General features: G+C 42.8%; 1 protein-coding gene and 1 long non-coding RNA gene across 6 annotated transcripts in view; one reads left to right on the top strand and one right to left on the bottom strand.

Moving 5' to 3' along the window:
• The window catches only part of LOC307224699, a 476,766-nt gene that overhangs the window by 277,102 nt on the left and 178,983 nt on the right, over positions 1–20,681 (top strand). The gene's annotated exons all lie outside the window — the stretch shown is intronic.
• The window catches only part of LDB2 (LIM domain binding 2), a 237,886-nt gene continuing 235,860 nt past the window's right edge, over positions 18,656–20,681 (bottom strand). For 4 of the 5 annotated variants that reach the window (XM_079991701.1, XM_079991702.1, XM_079991705.1 and 1 more), the window contains one exon: positions 18,656–20,680. In XM_079991701.1, the coding sequence (XP_079847827.1) occupies positions 20,450–20,680 (231 nt within the window). In that variant the 3' untranslated portion in view covers positions 18,656–20,449. The remainder of the gene's footprint in view (position 20,681) is intronic. The other variant, XM_079991703.1, reaches the window with a different exon arrangement.

Below are 20,681 nucleotides of genomic sequence, written 5' to 3'. Positions count from 1 at the left end.
GAAAAGAAAAATAGATAAGGAAGATCAGCTCTTTTCTTCAGTGTTTCAAAAATGGATTGTGGAAGGTGTGTGTAATCATCTGAGTGTTATACATGAGGAAAACATCCTCTTGGTTATTTAATTTATTTACAGCTAGACATGGTGTACTTTACCAAAGAGCTATGTAAGAACAGCTCTGCAGAGAAAAAAATACTCCCAGGCCAGGCAGAGAACATCTGAGTAGTGATCCTTTTCATACACTAGCCTATGGGATGCTCTCCAGGCATTGCACATCTTCAAAACTTGCCATATGACTGTTTCATCAGAGGATCAGGGCACACGAGAAGTTGCATGAAAGGGCAGGCCTGGAAATCTCACCCCACTTGCATCTCCCAAGTAGACTGCTGGAATCCTCATTGGCACAGACACCAGGGATGGATTTGGGATGGTGCAGGTGGTTCCAAAGGGATGCAAAATAGAGAAGATCCATAACTGAGAGGATACATTGGGGCTTGCACAGGGCACCATATCATGAAAGATTACAAAAATCTTCCCCTGACTTGCTACACACTTTCCTCTGTGCTGATCTGATGGGGTGGATGGTTCTCCTCAGACATGGACCACTTATAAACGCCACCTCCAACTCCTCGAAAGGTTCCATCAACAGCATCTCTGAAAATTTTTACACATCACTTGGGAAGACAGGCGAACTAATGCCAGTGTACTGGAAGAAGCAAAGATCACCAGTGTGGAAGCAATGATTCTTCAACATCAACTTGGTTGGACAGGTCATGTTGTGCAGATGCCTGATTATCGTCTTCCAAGGCAACTACTCTATTCTGAACTTAAAAAATGGAAAAGCTGGTGGTCAGCAAAAGAGGTTCAAAGACTCTCAAGGCAAATCTAAAAAATGCAGTATAAACATTGACAACTGGGAAACACTGGCCTGTGAGTGCTCCAGTTGGAGAACAGCCTTTACCAAAGGTGTCATGGGCTTTGAAGACACTCAAACAAAGGATGAAAGGGAGAAATGTGCTAAGAGGAAGGCACGCTTGGCAAACCCTCACCATGATCAACTCCTGCCCGGAAACCTGTGTCCCCACTGTGGAAAGACGTGTGGATCCAGAATTGGCCTCCACAGTCACTTACAGACTCACCGTTAAGACTGTGTTCCTGGGAGACCATCTTACTTGGCTACGAGTGATTGCCAAAGAAGAGAAGAAGAAGAAGACTCCTCAGACAGCCAGATTGGGCTCTACGATATCAACTTTTACCTGTGGCTCCTAGAAGGTGTTCCGTCACATCTAGTTTGACTCTCAGAGTCTCCTCAGAATGAAATCCAACAATCCTATTATTTACAGGCCCAGGTGCATAGAATCTCCACCTGTACCTTAAAAAGCAGTCATTTTGCCATTCCTTGTATGTATGTATGCAAGTATTATTTACTTCATTGTGCTTTAAAAAGGGAACTTACTTCAATTAGCCTTCATGTGGACCACTAAAGCACATAGCTAAATATTTTATGTTCTATTCTAGATTAATCACTAAAGCAGAGTGTACAATTTCAGTGAATAATTTATTTGAGGAATATTATTGTCCTCCATTTTCCTGGAAGCATTTCTGAAGTTTCTTCAGTTCCTTTATTTGAAATTATACTCTAATTGATGCTTGTTCTTTAAACGTTTAACACTCCCATGACCTAATACTGTGTGCCTACATATGACCAGATTTAGAGAGACAGAAATTTGTCTACAGGTTGATTCTTCTTTCCAAACAGCAAGCTAATATAATATCCGTTTTATCTATCTCATCCTATTTGAGAAGCTGAGGGAAGCTTACAGTCTGAAAACAAAAGCCAGGAGACAGAGCAAAAGATACAATACTTCCAGAGGTTTACATTTGTATCAAGGCCAAAATTCCTCACAGAACTGTGCAGCACTAACCGCCATCTTTCCAAAATGAATGTTATTTATCTCAGCAAACTGCCTGATATCCCAGCTTGTCCAATCTTTCTAGCTTCAGTTAAGCCTTTCCACATCAACCTTACTTTGGAAGGACCTTGCTTATTTCAGAGAATCCTAAGATATGCTTCACGGCACTCTTTTTGTCTTGCAGGGTGCTGCACCAACAAGTACAGAATAACCCCTCTGCAGTGCAACAAATCCAACTCAGTGGTGTAACATTGAAAAATGTCGATCACTTCTCCTACCTAGGCAGTTATCTTTCCACAAGGGCCAACACTGATGCCAAAATCCAGCATTGCCTGAGCTCTGCGAGTGCGGCTTTCTCCTGACTGAAGTGCAGAGTCTTTGAGGACCGGGACATTCGCAGGGAAACCAAAAAGCTTGTTTACAAAGCTATTGTACTACCAACCTTACTATATGCTTGTGAAACATGGATGCCATCTCCAACTCCTCGAAAGATTCCATCAACAGCATCTCTGAAAATTTTTACACATCACTTGGGAAGACAGGCGAACTAATGCCAGTGTACTGGAAGAAGCAAAGATCACCAGTGTTGAAGCAATGATTCTTCAACACCAACTTCGTTGGACTGGTCATGTTGTGTGGATGCCTGATTATCGTCTTCCAAGGCAACTACTCTATTCCGAACTTAAAAAATGGAAAAGCTGGTGGTCAGCAAAAGAGGTTCAAAGACTCTCAAGGCAAATCTAAAAAAATGCAGTATAAACACTGACAACTGGGAAACACTGGCCAGCGAGCGCTCCAGTTGGAGAACAGCCTTTACCAAAGATGTCATGGGCTTTGAAGACACTCAAACTCAGGACGCAAGGGAGAAACGTGCTAAGAGGAAGGCACGCTTGGCAAATCCACACCGTGATCAGCTCCCGCCCAGAAACCAATGTCCCCACTGTGGAAGGACGTGTGGGTCCAGAAGTGGCCTCCACAGTCACTTATGGACTCATTGTTAAAACTATGTTTATGGAAGACAATCTTACTCGGTTATGAGTGATCGCCATAGAAGAAGAAGATGTGCCTCACCAGTGTGCCATGGTAACCGAGAGTGCCAGCAGAACACACAAAACATTTGTTATTATTATTACTATTATTATAGCTCTTAATCTCAGTTGCGACACCTATTTTTCTTGGGAAAAAGCACAGCTCACAGCCCCTCTCCTTAGGGGCATGACTTCAGAGTTGTATGACCTGTAGGCAGCTCCTTAGCTCTCATCGGAGGCAGACTATAAATTGAAATGAAATGAGCTCCAATGAAACGGTTAACAGAAACTGGACTTGTGAGATTCTTTGCAGAGGAACCAGGCAGAAGGCCTTCTCGGTAGTGGCACCCGCCCTGTGGAATGCCCTCCCATCAGATGTCAAGGAAATAAACAACTACAGTGGTACCTCGGGTTACAGACGCTTTAGGTTACAGACTCTGCTAACCCAGAAATTGGGTTAAGAACTTTGCTTCAGGATGAGAACAGAAATCGCGTGGCAGCAGTGGGAGGCCCCATTAGCTAAAGTGGTACCTCAAGTTAAAAACAGTTTCAGGTTAAGAACAGACCTCCAGGATGAATTAAGTTCTTAACCCAAGGCACCACTGTATCTGACCAGAAGACATCTGAAAGCAACCTTGTACCGGGAATTTTTTAAATGTCTAATGTTATACAATTTTTATGTGCTGTAAGCTGCCCAAAGTAGCTGGGGAAACTCAGCCAGATGTGCAGGGTATGCTTTTGAATTATGGTGCTGGAGGAGACTCTTGAGAGTCCCATGGACTGCAAGAAGATCAAACCTCTCCATTCTGAAGGAAATCAGCCCTGAGTGCTCACTGGAAGGACAGATCCTGAAGCTGAGGCTCCGATACTTTGGCCACCTCATGAGAAGAGAAGACTCCCTGGAAAAGATCCAGATGCTTGGAAAGATGGAGGGCACGAGGAGAAGGGGACGACAGAGGACGAGATGGTTGGACAGTGTTCTTGAAGCTATGAAAATGAGTTTGACCAAACTGCGGGAGGCAGTGGAAGACAGAAGTGCCTGGCGTGCTCTGATCCACAGGGTCACGAAGAGTTGGACATGACTAAACAACTAAACAACAACAGGACTATACACTATATATATATGCATATATTGTTTAAGCTCATACCAACTGGAGTATTAGTACGTGTTATATTGTGATACTTTGTGTACAATCCATTTAATATACTCGTAATTTACAAAATGTTGCAGCACTTTTCGGTTAAGGATTTCCCTGTTCTTTACAGGTCTTAACAAAGTCAGCCCGGCAATCCTTAGGTGGAAAGGGGGTGGTTAGCAGTTGTACCCATTGTACAGACACAGAAACTGAAGCACAAAATGAGACTAATGTGAAGTTCTCCCTCCAGGAAGAGAAGCCAGCTTTCCTTGATTCCTGTGTTTTAACAACGAAGCCAATAATTCAGGACAGATCCTGAAGCTGAGGCTCCAATACTTTGGCCACCTCATGAGAAGAGAAGACTCCCTGGAAAAGACCCTGATGCTGGGAAAGATGGAGGGCACAAGGAGAAGGGGACGACAGAGGACGAGATGGTTGGACAGTGTTCTCGAAGCTACCAGCATGAGTTTGACCAAACTGCGAAGACAGGAGTGCCTGGCGTGCTCTGGTCCAGGGGGTCACAAAGAGTCGGACACGACTAAACAACAACAACAACAACAACAACAACAACAACAACTAATAATAATAATAATAATAATAATAATAATAATATAATTCGAAAGATTGGCAAGTGATATCTGAGCAGCCACTACACTGCAGCCCTCCCATTAGTTCAGCCATCCACTGTTTCAGAATACCAAACATCAAGTATCTATCTTTTTAATACTCTGAAGGTCCTTTCACACCTGCCTACAATTTTGCCAATTTGAGAACTGCTGACTTGTTAAATATGTTTTAGTTTGTTATGAGCTGTATTGAATTTAGTCATAAAGAGAAGTAGGATATAACATGCTAAAATAAAAATATTATTGCACACCACCCCAGTTTCCAAGGGGTTCAAGATTTCGTGGGTTGCAGGTGCTTACCTAGGGTTAGGGTTTCCTCAGAATGAGTGACAGCGAAGACTGTGGTGTCTTTCGGATATACACTTTGTGTACACAACTGGAGCCCATGATGGAGGAGTTCACAGGGTTAACACCTTAAGAAGGATCTCCTTTTCCCATAGCCACAGCCTTTGATCCCAGCACAAATGGGCCATCCCATTTGTAGTCTGGCACAGAGCCACTTCCTTTGTTACCTTAATGGCCCATATTTAGAGGGCCATTGCCAAGAAACTTGTCTGGCTCTTTAAACAATTTGAATCCTTGCTTATATTTTAGCACTTGCTGGATCTAGGAACTAGAGGGGTCTTAAGCAGACAGCCTACCCCGCCCCCTTAACAATATCTATCTGTCAGACTTTCTGTCTCCTTCGGCTCCAAATAAACTCAAGTATTAAAAAAAAGAGTTCTGTTTTGAATCAATGGGACTAAATTAATGAAAGCTTCACACACACACACACACACACACACACACACACACCACTCATTAGTTGATTTAATTTTTTAATTTATTACTATATTTCACTTTCACATTGCTGGTGTGGTTCAATATTGACAGAAAAGCTATGTTCTAATAAGGCATGCTTCTCACATAACAGGAGAGTTAACATGCATATACTGTTTGCAGAAGACGAGGTCAAGCATTTCTGAATCCTCAGTAATCAAACTTTCTGACTTGTCAGCCTACTATAAAACATAGAGTTTTTCTCAGGAGGTCCCAGTCAAATGGATCACATCATTTGGAAAATATACATGGCAATTAGAGGAAGGCAATATGGAAAGGTTGTCTTCACTGTAGGAAAGGATTTGGGTTGGTATAATAAAGTACCAGCCCTTGTGCAAGAGTTTGGCTCCAGGGATCCATGCCAGGTCAAAACTAGACTTTCTGTCACCCGGGGCAAAGACCCAGCCCCCCCCCTCTCTCACACACACACATTTGTTCATAAAGGGCATAAAAATAGTTTGAAAATAGTTTGTGTTGAATATATGCTATATGGTGATTTATGGACCTAATAGGTATCTAAAGCCATTTGCACACAACAAAATATGTATTTTATCAAAGTAATTGTTGAACTTATATTTTGGAAATGTACATCCAGTTTTTTTTCTTTAAATTTTTTTGGGGGGTCCCCAAGAGAGTGGGGCCCTAAGCTACAGCTTGTTTAGCTTATACGTAAATCCGGCTCTGGTCCTGATTGACTTAGTGGATATGGTAAACCTGTTGACGACTGTTAGTGCCTGCAATTAGTCCTACAGGAAAAAGCAAGGGATAGTATGCAGATGATTAGCATATGTAATGAGAAAGAGAAGTTGCTGAATTACAACTTATCGCTAAACTGAAAACTATGGAGAGACCTGGTCTTAATAGAGATATTGGATTCCTGTCTCATCACATATGCTAATCATCAGCATACCAAGAACAAACTTAGTTGGTCTCTAAGGAGCTACTGGACAATGTTTTTATTTTTTTATATATTTCATCGTCGTCATCATCATCATCAATACCTGTATAGATGGACCAATGGTCTGAATCAATATGTCAGTGTACTGCCAGTGTGGTGTAGTGGTTAAGAGCAGTAGACTCATAATCTGGGGAACCGGGTTCGCGTCTCTGCTCCTCCACATGCAGCTGCTGGGTGACCTTGGGCCAGTCACACTTCTTTGAAGTCTCTCAGCCCCACTCACCTCACAGAGCAGTGGCGTAGCGTGGGGGGTGCAGGGGGGGCCAGCCGCACCGGGCGCAACATCTGGGGGTTAGGGTTAGGGGGCACAAATCCACGGGTTAGGGGGCGCAAATCCATGGGTTAGGGGGCGCAAATTACTTGCCTTGCCCCGGGTGCTGACAACCCACGCTACGCCACTGTCACAGAGTGTTTGTTGTGGGGAAGGAAGGGAAAGGAGAATGTTAGCCGCTTTGAGACTCCTTCAGGTAGTGATAAAGCGGGATATCAAATCCAAACTCTTCTTCTTCTTCCTCTGTTCTTTCTCTTTCTCTTTTTTTTTTTTTTGCATTAGTTGCCACAACCAGACAACATAACCAGATTATGAGTCTACCGCTCTTAACCACTACACCACACTGGCAGTACACTGACATATTGAGTCAGACCATTGGTCCATCTAGACAAGTATTGATGATGATGATGATGATGATGATAAAATATATAAAAAAATTCTCCAGTAGCACCTTAGACACCAACTAAGTTTGTGCTCTCCAGCTGAGGCTACCCAACATCAGTGGCAGGAGCTGGAAACCTCAGCCAGAAATGCATTAAGAATATAGGGCCTGGTCTGGCCAATCCAGGCAATTCACACTGCCTGCCAATTGCAAGGTTCAGTGTTGCATACCCCAGCCTGCTTCCATTTCTGGGGGTGCTCCAAATCTTGAGCACACCAGCAACTTGCTGGGTTAGGTTTCAGCCTGAGGCTGCCAGTTCCAGATCTGAGGACTGCATAAGCATAAATATGAATGGCAGTGGACTGTGATTTTTCTGGGAAAGGTGCCTGGCATTTACACGACGACTTTAGTTTATTGTTTTGCATGTTCTATGGCTGAGACCAGATATTGAAAACAGCTTTTGGGGCTCCCAAGTTAAACCAAGGGCTCACTGAAGGTAACTTCTGATTTATGTTGGTATAAATAAGTAAAGTGCTGTGTGAGGGTCTTCACAATCAATGGCAGATGGTGAACAGCTTTCCTTAAGTAGATCCCCTTCCCATTGATTAAATTCAGAGTTATATATGTTGAAGGGCGACAGGATCATAATAATTTAAAATTATACTTTGTTAACCAGCACAGGGGAGAGAGGAACCGATCAGGAGGAGGTCAGTCCAATTCAACACACCCTGTGAGTGATGTCTATGGAAGTTCGGGGCTAACACAACTTCCAGCATTAAAGCCTAAATATTTTCTTTTGGAGCCTAGGAAAGCTGGCGCCCTGCCTAGTAACAGGATCATTATATCTTGTACTGCAGATTCATGCATCTCAGCGAAAACATTCCCCTTGATCAGTTAAAGATGTATTTCCTGAAGCTCCTTCGAATGAAAGTGAGGCTCCAGCATTTCCTGTCTTTTACTGCCCCGTGCATTCCAAACAATTAATGACAAATATGTGATTATTATTTTTATTTGGTCTCTTACATATATATATAAAATTCCTCCTGATGAAAATAAATGAGAAATCGATGCCATTTATTCACCTTTCATGAGTTTTCCCCGTCTGGAAAGTCATGCACAGGCAATATTGCCAGGAGAGCTAGGACTAGAGTCAGGGTGCCCCACAATGCTTTGCTGCCCTTTAAGGTTGCTAAATAAGTCTGGGACACTCTGGGCCAAAACAAACAAGATGAATTTTAACAGGGAGAAATGTAAAGTATTGCACTTGGGCAAAAAAAATGAGAGGCACAAATACAAGATGGGTGACACCTGGCTTGAGAGCAGTACATGTGAAAAGGATCTAGGAGTCTTGGTTGACCACAAACTTGACATGAGCCAACAGTGTGACGCAGCAGCTAAAAAAGCCAATGCAATTCTGGGCTGCATCAATAGGAGTATAGCACCTAGATCAAGGGAAGTAATAGTGCCACTGTATTCTGCTCTGGTCAGACCTCACCTGGAGTACTGTGTCCAGTTCTGGGCACCACAGTTCAAGAAGGACACTGACAAACTGGAATGTGTCCAGAGGAGGGCAACCAAAATGGTCAAAGGCCTGGAAACGATGCCTTATGAAGAACGGCTAAGGGAGCTGGGCATGTTTAGCCTGGAGAAGAGGAGGTTAAGGGGTGATATGATAGCCATGTTCAAATATATAAAAGGATGTCACATAGAGGAGGGAGAAAGGTTGTTTTCTGCTGCTCCAGAGAAGCGGACACGGAGCAATGGTTCCAAACTACAAGAAAGAAGATTCCACCTAAACATTAGGAAGAACTTCCTGACAGTAAGAGCTGTTTGACAGTGGAATTTGCTGCCAAGGAGTGTGGTGGAGTCTCCTTCTTTGGAGGTCTTTAAGCAGAGGCTTGACAACCATATGTCAGGAGTGCTCTGATGGTGTTTCCTGCTTGGCAGGGGGTTGGACTCGATGGCCCTTGTGGTCTCTTCCAACTCTATGATTCTATGATTCTATGAAACATACATCTTCCAGAATAGCTCCAGCACTACAGGCAGCAGCCCATTGTGGCTCCCTGCTTTGCCTTCCACTGAGCTGGCTAGAAGAGCTTCTGCAAAAATTCATACTGGATTTGTCAGTGTGCCTAACCATGTGATGTGTTTTGCAGGCTGTGTTGCAGATATTAGTATTGTGCAGTTTGAAGCGACTAGATGCATGCAAACTGACTCCTTTTAGAAGCTAAGCATTGTCCAGACCCATGAAAATATTGTTCAAATTTTACTAGCAGAACTCTTCAAAATAAAACAGAATACATCAAACGATACATTCAGAATATCTACACAATGTCTTGTGCCTCTTTCCCATTCTAGACTGCTTTAGCCTGCCCCAGGCAACTGCAGCTCTTGGAGAGCCATTTCCGTACATTGTTCTCCCCGTGGTGTTCAGAGAGCCTGAAACAGCCAACTCCCTTCAAAATGGAGATTTGCAACTCAGTACCTTCATCACATGATCTAAGGTTACAACACTCACCAGAGAAACCTCAATCAGTTCATCATTAACTAAGCAAGAGCTCAAAGTGCTTAGAAAAGCAATGTTTGCCTGATGTCATGACTGCCAGCCACTCCACAGCCAGAGAACAGTATGGAAAAGGAACCATGTCATCCAGTTGTCCATGAGATTTTGGAGATGCATTGTAGCCATTCTTAGTCCAGGATATATAGACCTATCAACACAACACTCTGTTTGTCATAACAATGGACATTTGGCTAACACAATATGCGTGATGACCAGTGCCCCTTTTTTCTTTTTTTTCTTTTTCTTTAGAAAAAAAGGTGCCAGTATTCACCATGAAGTTGTTACGGTAAGTACTACATTTTTAACATTTGGGGGCGGGGGAAGGTGCCAGTACTGCGTACACTTGAGTATCCCCCAGAAAAAAAGCACTGGTGAATACCTTATTGTTATTACCTGCAGTCTTGCAGGACATCTTTGAGAGGAACACATCAGCAAGGCCTTGTTGTCTTGGGCATTCCAGGACCTTCAGACACACTGCCTAGGCTTGAGCCCTGGAGAGGTCACTTTGGTGCTGCTGACACAGCAAAAACAATGTGGGAGGCAGCAGCTACAAGTTACCGGTCTCTGCAGCCGCTTTGGTTTTCCAGTAGTTTGACTTCAGCCCTAGAGGTGCACTCCATTTGTTTCTCTGGGCAACAACAACAACAACCTTCTTGCATTTCTCTAGCGAAGTTCAACTTGTATCAAGGAAAGGGCAAACAGATAATGCCTTTTCTAGGGGGTTCCCACACACCAAAGCTTAGCTGCATATGGAATCATTTCACATATTGCCATGATACAGCCTGGAAATTGCTATGCTGAAATCTGGTTTCTGGCAACAGAGGCAGCAACTCTGCAGTACTAGGCAATATTTTAAAGAGGAAAATTTAGAGTATGTGAGCCAAACAAAGTGCCAGGGGAGGTGTAAACAGTCAGAATTTAATTATCCATCTTGGAATTTAGCCTGGACAGCCGAGCAGGGCTCACACACTTTCTCATATGCCACCAGAGCTTTAGTATTAAAAGTGGACATGGATTCTGTATCTGTACCAAAACAACAAAACTCTCCCTGCTGGTATGGTATAGTCCATGGGTCGGCAAACTACGGCTCGTGGGCTGGATTAGGCCCAACTGCCTTCTCAATCCAGCCCGTGGACTACTAGCATGCTACTAGCAATTTATTAAGTGATGTTCCAGGCTGGTGAAATATAAGCTAAGCAAGGAATGTGAATGCCTGATTACTCCTTGATGGTGATTACTACTCGATGCATAATCAAGATATTTAGTATGGCGATGAGGAGAAATTCAGCACCACTGAGGTGAAGAAAACATCAGAAGAAAATTCCCCCACCTATTTGTAATCAAAATGTTTAATGCTGAACTATTATTTAATTATGCATGTGTCGGAGGGACTTGGTACAGTCTTCTGCTCACTGCTGTCAGCTGGACAGTCTTTGATCGTCGGAGTTGGTTAAACGGCTGCCTTTGATCACCTAGAGAACAGCTCATAAAAGAAACAGTCCTTTTGTTCGGCTTTCCCCTAACTTCATGGGTAAATAAGAAGATGGTTCTGAACAGAGAAGGGAGTGGGCGTTTTTTAATAAACACTTTCTCTCTTTGAAGTAGACATAGCCAAATTAGCATAGAGATGAGGGGAGTAGCTGTGTCAAGGCTGGGAGACAGGGACAAAGGAGGAGAATTTGCCAAAGAACTTAGTTAAAAGTAAATACAATATTTTGGCCATTTCCGAAAAGGGACCAGGCAAGCAAGCAGGCTTGTTTCAAAAGCATTGGTTGGCATTGGCATTTGTATATTTTGCCAATTGCTCTTTCACTGTGCTTGTTGCTGTGACCTCTTAGAATTAGTATTTGAAAGCTACAATACGCTGAAGCATTTGAGGCTTTTGATTTAGAAAAAACCCCAACTAAGGAGGAACATGGAAGAGGTTTCCACAATTAGGAATAGAGTTGATAGCAGGGAGAAATGCTCTCTTAACTCTCCCCAGAGTCAGAGCACTAGAATTCAGGGGTACCCTATGAAAGAGATGGGCAGCAAACACAGGTTGAAAGCATTCCTTCACACTGCACTTGGGATTCACTACCACATGATGTGGAATCACAGAATTGTAGAGCAGAGACATCACCTTACCAACAAAGGTCCGTATAGTTAAAGCTATGGTTTTCCCAGTAGTGATGTATAGAAGTGAGACCTGGACCACAAAGAAGGCTGATCGCCAAAGAATGGATGCTTTTGAATTATGGTGCTGGAGGAGACTCTTGAGAGTCCCATGGACTGCAAGAAGATCAAACCTATCCATTCTGAAGGAAATCAGCCCTGAGTGCTCACTGGAAGGACAGATCCTGAAGCTGAGACTCCAAGACTTTGGCCACCTCATGAGAAGAGCAGACTCCCTGGAAAAGACTCTGGTGTTGGGAAAGATGGAGGGCACAAGGAGAAGGGGACAACAGAGGACGAGATGGTTGGATAGTGTTCTGGAAGCTACCAACATGAGTTTGGCCAAACTGCAGGAGGCAGTGGAAGACAGGAGTGCCTGGTGTGCTCTGGTCCAGGGGGTCACGAAGAGGCGGACACGACTAAATGACTAAACAACAACAACAATGCAGGAAACTCAACTAGATCATACCTGACAGAGGCCATCCAACCTCTGCTGCATGGAGAGAGTCTGGTCCGCCCCCTTCTTGTGGGTGTCTGTCCCAAAACATATTAGAAAAAATTACCAGAGTTCATCCCAGTACTTGGAAATTAAAGAAACTGAACTTTACTTCAGGCCAAAGTCTCTCCTTGGCACCCAAAATGAGATTGTGTACTGCAATCTCTGATCCCTCACCTGAAACACATTCAGAGTTGCCACCACCTCGAAAGATGGAATGGGCTGGGAGTAACAACAACAACAACAACAACAACAACAACAACAACAACAGTAATAATAATTTTTATTTATACCCCACCCTCCCCAGCCAAGACCGGGCTCAGGGCAGCTAACAACCAATAATAAAAACAAGTTGATTGAAATACAACTTAAAAAACAAGGTGAAATACAACATTAAAACATTAAAATGCAGCCTCATCACAGGAGGAGAAAGGAAAAGAAGAAAGTTCTCCTTGTCAAATCTTCAAAGCAGCCAAGGCATTGCATGACAGAGGGGCATTTTACAACTTAGCCCAGAGAATTTATGTTTGTGCTCACTCACCTATTCTGGACTGCTATCTTTCTTTGGGTCAAATGTAGCAGGTGCAATCATAGACTTAAATTGCAAGCAAGAATTGTCCATTTGTAACCAAAGCTCAAGCCTCTACATTCCTGCAAATAACAACCAAATGGCTTGAAACTTGGGCAACCGTTTATATGGGGTAATCTTGCCATAAAAATGAAGAATAAAGGACTTTGCCCGATGACTAATACTTGAGCAATTGCTCCCTCATGGGACATTTATATATTTTCTTCTGCTCCAGTCAGAGTGCATGTTGGATAAGCCACAGCTGTGGCAACATGTACAATGGTGGAATGCGATATTGCAAACAAATGGTTCTGAGTTGGCACATCGCCACCCAATGAGTTGATATAGCTGGAAAATATTGCCACCAGAGGTCCATAAATTGCAAGCATGGCCAAAATGTTACATAATTGTGTATACTCAAATGCTAGCCTGGACAGAGATAATGAAGCTCTGCTTGCCGGAAAAAGCTCTTGTGGTCAAAATCTGAACTCTTTGCTTGAAATTTCTCAGTTATCCTTTGTGTGTCGGCATGTCGGGGGGAAAGGAAAAGAAACCTTGCGTTAAAGAAGTGCCATCAGGCAGCACAAAAATATCATTGTAGGAAATATACAAAATAAATTGAGTAGGCTGTGTTCTACCTCTACGCTAGGAAGCAGCTTGCCTTGGAAATACCAAAATTAAGGGTAACTTCCTTGCTGCACAAAGTTACTTGCCACATTTTACACCCATATTTTCCCATGGCGCTCAGGATCCTCCATGACTACAGGAGCACCCCCCCCCCCCCACTTCACAACTTTGCCCTGCAGGTGGAGGAGGTTACACGAATGGGGTGTGGCGACAGCACGTTCACCAACACAACTCTGATACTCCATGCCTGAATACAGCCTCCTACCTCCCTCCTTCCTAAATGCATAGCTCTCAACTGCTGGGACATCCGATTTTTTGGCGTGAAAGCACAGCACCAAAACACCCTGAAAAAGTGCTTTAGGGCGGGGGCTGAAATCTTGCATGGCACCCCCAAAGCATGGATTTTAGGGCACCACTAGCGCATGCCCCGCAAATGTGCGTGTTTGGGGCCACAACCTCGGGCACATCACAAGACTCATGTGGGAGTGCAGCATTTTGGAGGGTATCCTAAAATGAGGGCTTGTGCCAGCAGCTCACTGTTCAGAATGTGGTTCGCGACATTCAGCTCTGCTTCTGACTGGCTCCACAGCAAGCCTCACATGACCTGGACAACACCATTGACTCAGTCAAGCATTATTTACAATATAACCTCAATTTCCCCCCTTAACAATAGAGGGTTTGAAGCTCAGGTGTGGGCTCCCTAGACCAGAATGAGGCATCTCCTTTACCCCATCCACGCTAAGGACATCTGTTTATCAGCTCCATCTGGTATGCAGGCTGAGACCCTACCTGCCCACAGACTGTCTCACCAGAGTGGTGCATGATCTGGTTATCTCTCACTTGGACTACTGCAATGCGCTCTACCTTTGAAGGTGACCTGGAAACTACAATTAATCCAGAATGTGGCAGCTAGACTGGTGACTGGGAGTTGCCGCCGAGACCATATAACACCGGTCTTGAAAGACCTACATTGGCTCCCAGTACATTTCTGAGCACAATTCAGCGTTGGTGCCGACCTTTAAAGCCCTAAACGGCCTCAGCCCAGTATACCTGAAGGAGCGTCTCCACCCCCCATCGTTCTGCCTGGACACTGAGGTCCAGCGCTGAGGGCCTTCTGGCAGTTCCCTCACTGCAAGAAGCCAAGTTACAGAGAACCAGGCAAAGGGCCTTCTCGGTAGTGGCGCCCACCCTGTGGAACGCCCTCCCAACAGATGTCAAAGAGAAAAATAACTACCAAACTTTTAGAAGACATCTGAAAGCAGCCCTGTTTAGGGAAACTTTTAATGTTTAATAGGTTATTGTATTTTAGTGTTTTGTTGGAAAAAACATGGGCGGGGTATAAATAAATTATTATTATTATTATTATTATTATTATTATTATTATTATTATTACTACTACTATTATTATTATTAGGCCCTGAGTGCACCTATAGCTGCTGCTGTGCTTCCTCCAACTGCATCATAAAAGGTGTCCAGCACTTCTGCAGGAACTCAGGTGCAAGGTCTTTCTGAGCTGTGCTGCTTTTAGTTGGGATCTTGTTAGCTGGAGATATTAAGAACTGAAACTGGAATCTTTTGCTCCCAGTGCAGGTATTCCACAACTGGGCTATTCCACTCTGCTCCTGCATATTCCTCAGTCTGGTTTTTGACCTGCTGTGTCTGTGCAGAAGTTCAGAACAATGATTCGTAAGGGTGAGGTTGCTAATTCAGTTTCTACCCTCAAAGGGGGTTTGTCTTGGGCACCTAAATTTAAGTTGACATCTAAATACATCGGTCCCTAATCCCTGATATATTATGGAAGGATGGCAGAGTCTTCTTACAGGTTGATTAAAAGTGCGCATTTCGAAAAGTTGCTATGTTTCCACATTTTCAGCCTCCCTGAAATGTAAGTGCAGCGGCAACATTGCATTTTAAATCTTTTTAAAAATTCAAAAGGTGTCGTCAGTCATCATAATGCATAATAAAAAACGGCTTCCTAAATGTGTGCACATGCAGATTATTAGCCTTTGAAAAGATTATAATAATTGGAACTTTTTCATGGCTGCCCTGTTAATGGTGAGCCATTAATGGGCTTGGGCTGGGACTTAATAATTTATTGGGGTGGGGGTGGAGGTTAGAATAGCTGATAAAGTCATTTTCACTCCCCTCCCCCACCTATTACTGACATTTAGCTCCATTCTTGTGAAAGGGTTCAAATACGTTTCTTTTTGAAAAAATGTTATACTACACTTAATGTGGCCTACAGGGTTTAGGCTTGAAGAATACTTATTCTTTATGGATTCAATTACAACAATTTCTACAACAAAAGTACTGAATACAAAGACAAGGGAGCTCTGTTCTTCTAGATTTCTACATGCAGATTTGTTTGTGATGGTGCTGTTTTTATTGTTGGGAAGTTGTTTTTTTAACTTTCCACCTGAATTTTGAAGTGATGCAAATCCAGAATTCTCACGTCTTTTCGACCCACTGCAATCTACATAATGTGCAGCTTGTCTCTTACAAATTAGATGAAGAAGAGTTTGGATTTGATATCCTGCTTTATCACTACCCGAAGGAGTCTCAAAGCGGCTAACATTCTCCTTTCCCTTCCTCCCCCATAACAAACACTCTGTGAGGTGAGTGAGGCTGAGAGACTTCAGTGTGACTGGCCCAAGGTCACCCAGCAGCTGCATGTGGAGGAGCGGAGATGCAAACCCAGTTTACCAGATTACGAGACTACCGCTCTTAACCACTACACCACACTGGCTCCCTCTGGAATGAAAGCACCTCTGGAACACACAGAACAGAAATACACTGCAAACGGTTTTGTTTAGAATCCAGACGTACCCAAACCTTGCGTCTCTCTCTAGAAAACATGTGGAATGTGGCAAACTCAACTTCCTGCAAATCTCAACTTGTCTTGATTGCTTTAAATCAATATGCTATCCTTTGTGTTTGCAAATAAGTCTGGAAATGTATGGGCAATGAATGTCTGATGAAAACTTAGAAGCCAGGTAAGATTCTCAGTAGAGCACGGCTTCAGAATCTGCATAGTGCTTTAGACCTCTCAATGAGCAGAACAAGTTTTACAAATGCAAGATAGGATAAATATATAGATTTGCTTAACTTGCATTATTCATACAGATCTCAGAAGGCAGCTTTTTGTGCCACAAGACATGGAATTACTTTTGTGAAATTTTAAAGTTTTGTTTTTTAAGCTCAGAGGATGCAAGAAGTCATGAGGCCATGGCCAATGAGGTCACGGGGACATGAATAGTTCTGGTTTTCTTCCTTGCATAGATCCCGTATTCACTTAAGCACTGCAGTTGTACAAAAATACTGCATGTAACTAAACTGAAAAGTGGATTATTTAACATTGGTTCAGCAGAAGTGTCTGCCATCACCCTTGCTTCTCTGCTGGGAGGAAAGTTTTGTGGTCTCCACCTGTTCTCATTGTCTCGCTCTCCCCCTCCTTTGCAAAGAAACAATGGACACTTAAACGTTCCAGTTTACACCTAACTAAGCATCTTACCTTGTCTCAGAATTGCTGCCACAATTTCTAGTGCAGGTTCATGCCCCCAAAGCTATACATTACTCATGTGAAAGGCTCACTGGAGTCCACAGGTATTGCTTCCAGGTAAGGATGTACAGAATTGCAGGCAGAAATAGTTAATCTTAAAGGTGCAACACAGGATTCTTAACAAGGGCCTCCACAAATGCCCAAACCTATGGGAAAAGATTATTCTCCTCCTTGCATCTTATTTACTTGCACATCTTCTTTCCAGAACAGGGAATAAGGTGGAAGGTTGCTAAGTCGACTAGGACCTACGATATCAGGGTTAAAGTCACCAGTAAGCCATGAAATCTCGAGACAGTAACCATCTCTCAGCCCAGCCAACCTCACAAAGTTGTCGCGCAGATAACATATGGAAAATGAGAATGGATAATAATAATAATAATAATAATAATAATAATAATAATAATAATAATTTATTATTTATTATTTATACTCCTCCCATCTGGCTGGGTTTCCCCAGCCACTGTGGGCGGCTTCCAACAGAACACTATAATACAATAACCTATTAAACATTAAAAGCTTCCTTAACAAGGGCTGCCTTCAGATGTATTCTAAAAGTTTGGTAGTTATTTTTCTCTTTGACATCTGGTGGGAGGGCGTTTCACAGGGCGGGTGCCACTACTGAGAAGGCCCTCTGCCTGGTTCCCTGTAACTCAATACAATGCAATACAATGTATTGCAATTCAATGCAATTATCCACATTATGGATAACTATTAATGCCTCTTTCCAGTCCCAGCTTTTGACCAGGGGGTGTGTGAGATTGCCCAAGCTTGGAATCAACCTTAAAAAGTAAGCTAAAAATCGAAGGAAAAATAAACTGGGCTACAACCAGGATATACTGAGACCTATAAACATTGGACTTTACTTGTAAGTGCTTTGCAAATCCATTGTGTGGCGTCAATTCACGATCCTGTATTACATATAGGTTATGCTGTCAGTTTGCATTTCTTTTGATGTGTAGAGATCTTTCCTATTCTACTTAATTCAAGAGGGTTCTGGAAGCTTCTCTGTGTGAAAGAAACAAGCAGAAAGTTCATGATGTTTGGGATATTCCTTCAGAGAAGCTGAGTACAGCTGGCTTAAACTGGTTTGCTCATCTCTTTTGCAAAGGCCTTGCAGACTATAAAAGTAAGGCCAGAAGGAGCCTGAGTTTCACTTTCTCTTTCTATCTCTTTTCCTTCGGGTGTGGTGTTCTGTACGTGGTACGCTTAGTGTTAAGGTTTAGACTTACAATAAGTTATTTTAAGTTAAAGTTAAGTCTGCTGCAAATGGATTTCTTATGGACAGTGCCAGTCCTGAACGTATTGGATTTGTGACCATTATACTCATTTGCCTTCAGCAGCAGTAAAGCTCTGCTGGATTAAATACAATTGCCTCTGGTCTATTTTTTGGGAATCCTGGAATGTGTTTACTCTGCTAACTATACATTGGAATCTACTGTGGATCAATATTGAGTAGAATACAATATTGCTATACAAAAATGAAAATGGGTGGCTCAAATGTTTCACCCTGGTAAAATAACGTGTGTGTATTCTGTTGATAAGGAAGCACACAAAGCCCTTCTGTTAACACAGTTTATTGGCACACATATTGGCAAAGCATACATAAAATACAGTTGTATCGTATAACACACTGACTCGCTGTATTTTTTTTTTTTACATGATGAATTGAACATATTAATATGTAAATGAAAAAAATTAGTTTATTTTATAAAGTTTCACATAAATATACCGGAATCAAAAATTAGTTTGGAGGGCTTTACAAAAGTATTATACAAGAAATATCGCATGAAAGAACAACAAAATAAACTTAAGATATAATAAAAACACAAAAAATAGTCTTTGTTTAAACTGCTCACAAAATTAATGGATTACATGGCTTTCAAAATTCAGTTCCACAGCAATTTTACAAAGCATAAACTCTCATATAGAATGGTTGTCTTTCTCCACACAATCCCCCCCCCCCCCCGGTCTTTGATGAAACAAAACTACATTTTTAGCTGTCTTGGTGCTTTTGTAATTAGTTGCAAATGTAAAGCAGTGGGCTTTTAAAATTGCTAGAATAAAAAATGGAGGGCAGCACCAACGAGGGGAAGAAACAAGGGCAGAGAGAGCCCCAATTTGTGCCAGGAAACAATTAAGAAGTTAATTCTTCAGCAGCACAGGCCCCAATCTGGGTAAGAGCAATACTCCATTATATCCCTAGCTGCCTCCTCTTCACCACCCAGCAGCCAGATTTTCATGCACGTAGCCCATGACGGAAATCTGAAATCTCACCCGTTATCTTTGTCTAAAGGATGCTGTTTGCCGAACAGCTCCTCCGTGGGATTTCAATTTTCTTTGGATCAGAACCAAGTCTGGATCAGATTTCAATTTCCTTCCGATCAGTCAATATTGCTGGCCTTATAATTTTTAATTTCACAAATTGTACTTTGTAACAAGCAATGTGTGGGCGATTGGATTTGTAACACTGATACTCCAGGAAGCTCATATTTGTACATTTTATGGGACGTATTTTTAAGAGGCAGAATCACTGTTCTCATGGACATGGTCTCGTGGTCTTAAACACAAAACCTATTAGGGCACAGCTTTTCTTCTTAACCAAATTCCATCCTATCTTGTTTCCTCCCTTTAAAATGGCTAACCTCAGAAGGAAACTGCATGTAAACACATACAGAGTCCTACCTTGGTTCTCAAACAGAATGCGTTCCGGGAGGTACATTCGACTCCTGGAACCGTTCAATAACCAAGGTGCAATTTCTGATTGGCTGCAGGTGTGTCCTGCAGCCAATCAGAAGCCGTGGGAACCTGCACCGGATGTTTGGCTTCTAAAAATCATTTGAAAACCGGAACACTCCCGGGTTTCAATTGTTCGGGAGCTGATTTGTTCGAGAGCCAAGGCGTTTTGAGATCCAAGGTATGACTGTGTGTGTGTACACACACACCCCTCCTCAGGAGCAAGTTGGAAAAGAGGATGTATTTTGTTCACCATGTTTTTAAAACGGCCAATAGATCCTGATCACTAATGGTCTTCTGTTAGATATGGCCTTTAAAGGATAAAGTGGGGGGGGGTCATAGTTGGGAAGAATCTTCCACTGAAATGTGAGTCTTAATCAATGTTCATGAGGTGCTACTTACATATTCAGTTCTTTTCACTGAGGTCAGTGTCAGTATCATGTCATGTGCAAGAGCTTCCAAGGTACCTGTCTGGAAGCTTATAAATTATTTTCCTAACTTAAAAAAAGAGAGAGAGCTGTACACATTTAGAAATAGGTTCTACATCTGTTGAAAACTGGGAGTTATTGTCGTCATAAAGGATGCTGCGATATAGTAATGGTGACTTGCTTCAGGCAACTTACTGGGAAGCCTGAGGTGTTGGGTTCTCAGGCTTGGTTTCTTGGTTTGCAGAAGGTTTACTGCTCCACGGGCTGTTATTCCCCAACGCAGGTGAATTATTGAAATCTTCGTCATCGTCCATGCCATTTGCTGCATCATACTGCGTGTTCTCTAGCCTTGTGATGAGTCGCTCGTCTTCGTCGCCAAATTCTCCCCCCATTAGCGTTGGCTCCCCGACTACCATCACATCC

Source organism: Podarcis cretensis (assembly GCF_951804945.1).
Source record: "Podarcis cretensis genome assembly, chromosome: 9".
NCBI classification, from domain to species: Eukaryota; Metazoa; Chordata; class Lepidosauria; order Squamata; family Lacertidae; genus Podarcis; species Podarcis cretensis.
This window is presented reverse-complemented; position numbering and strand designations above follow the sequence as displayed.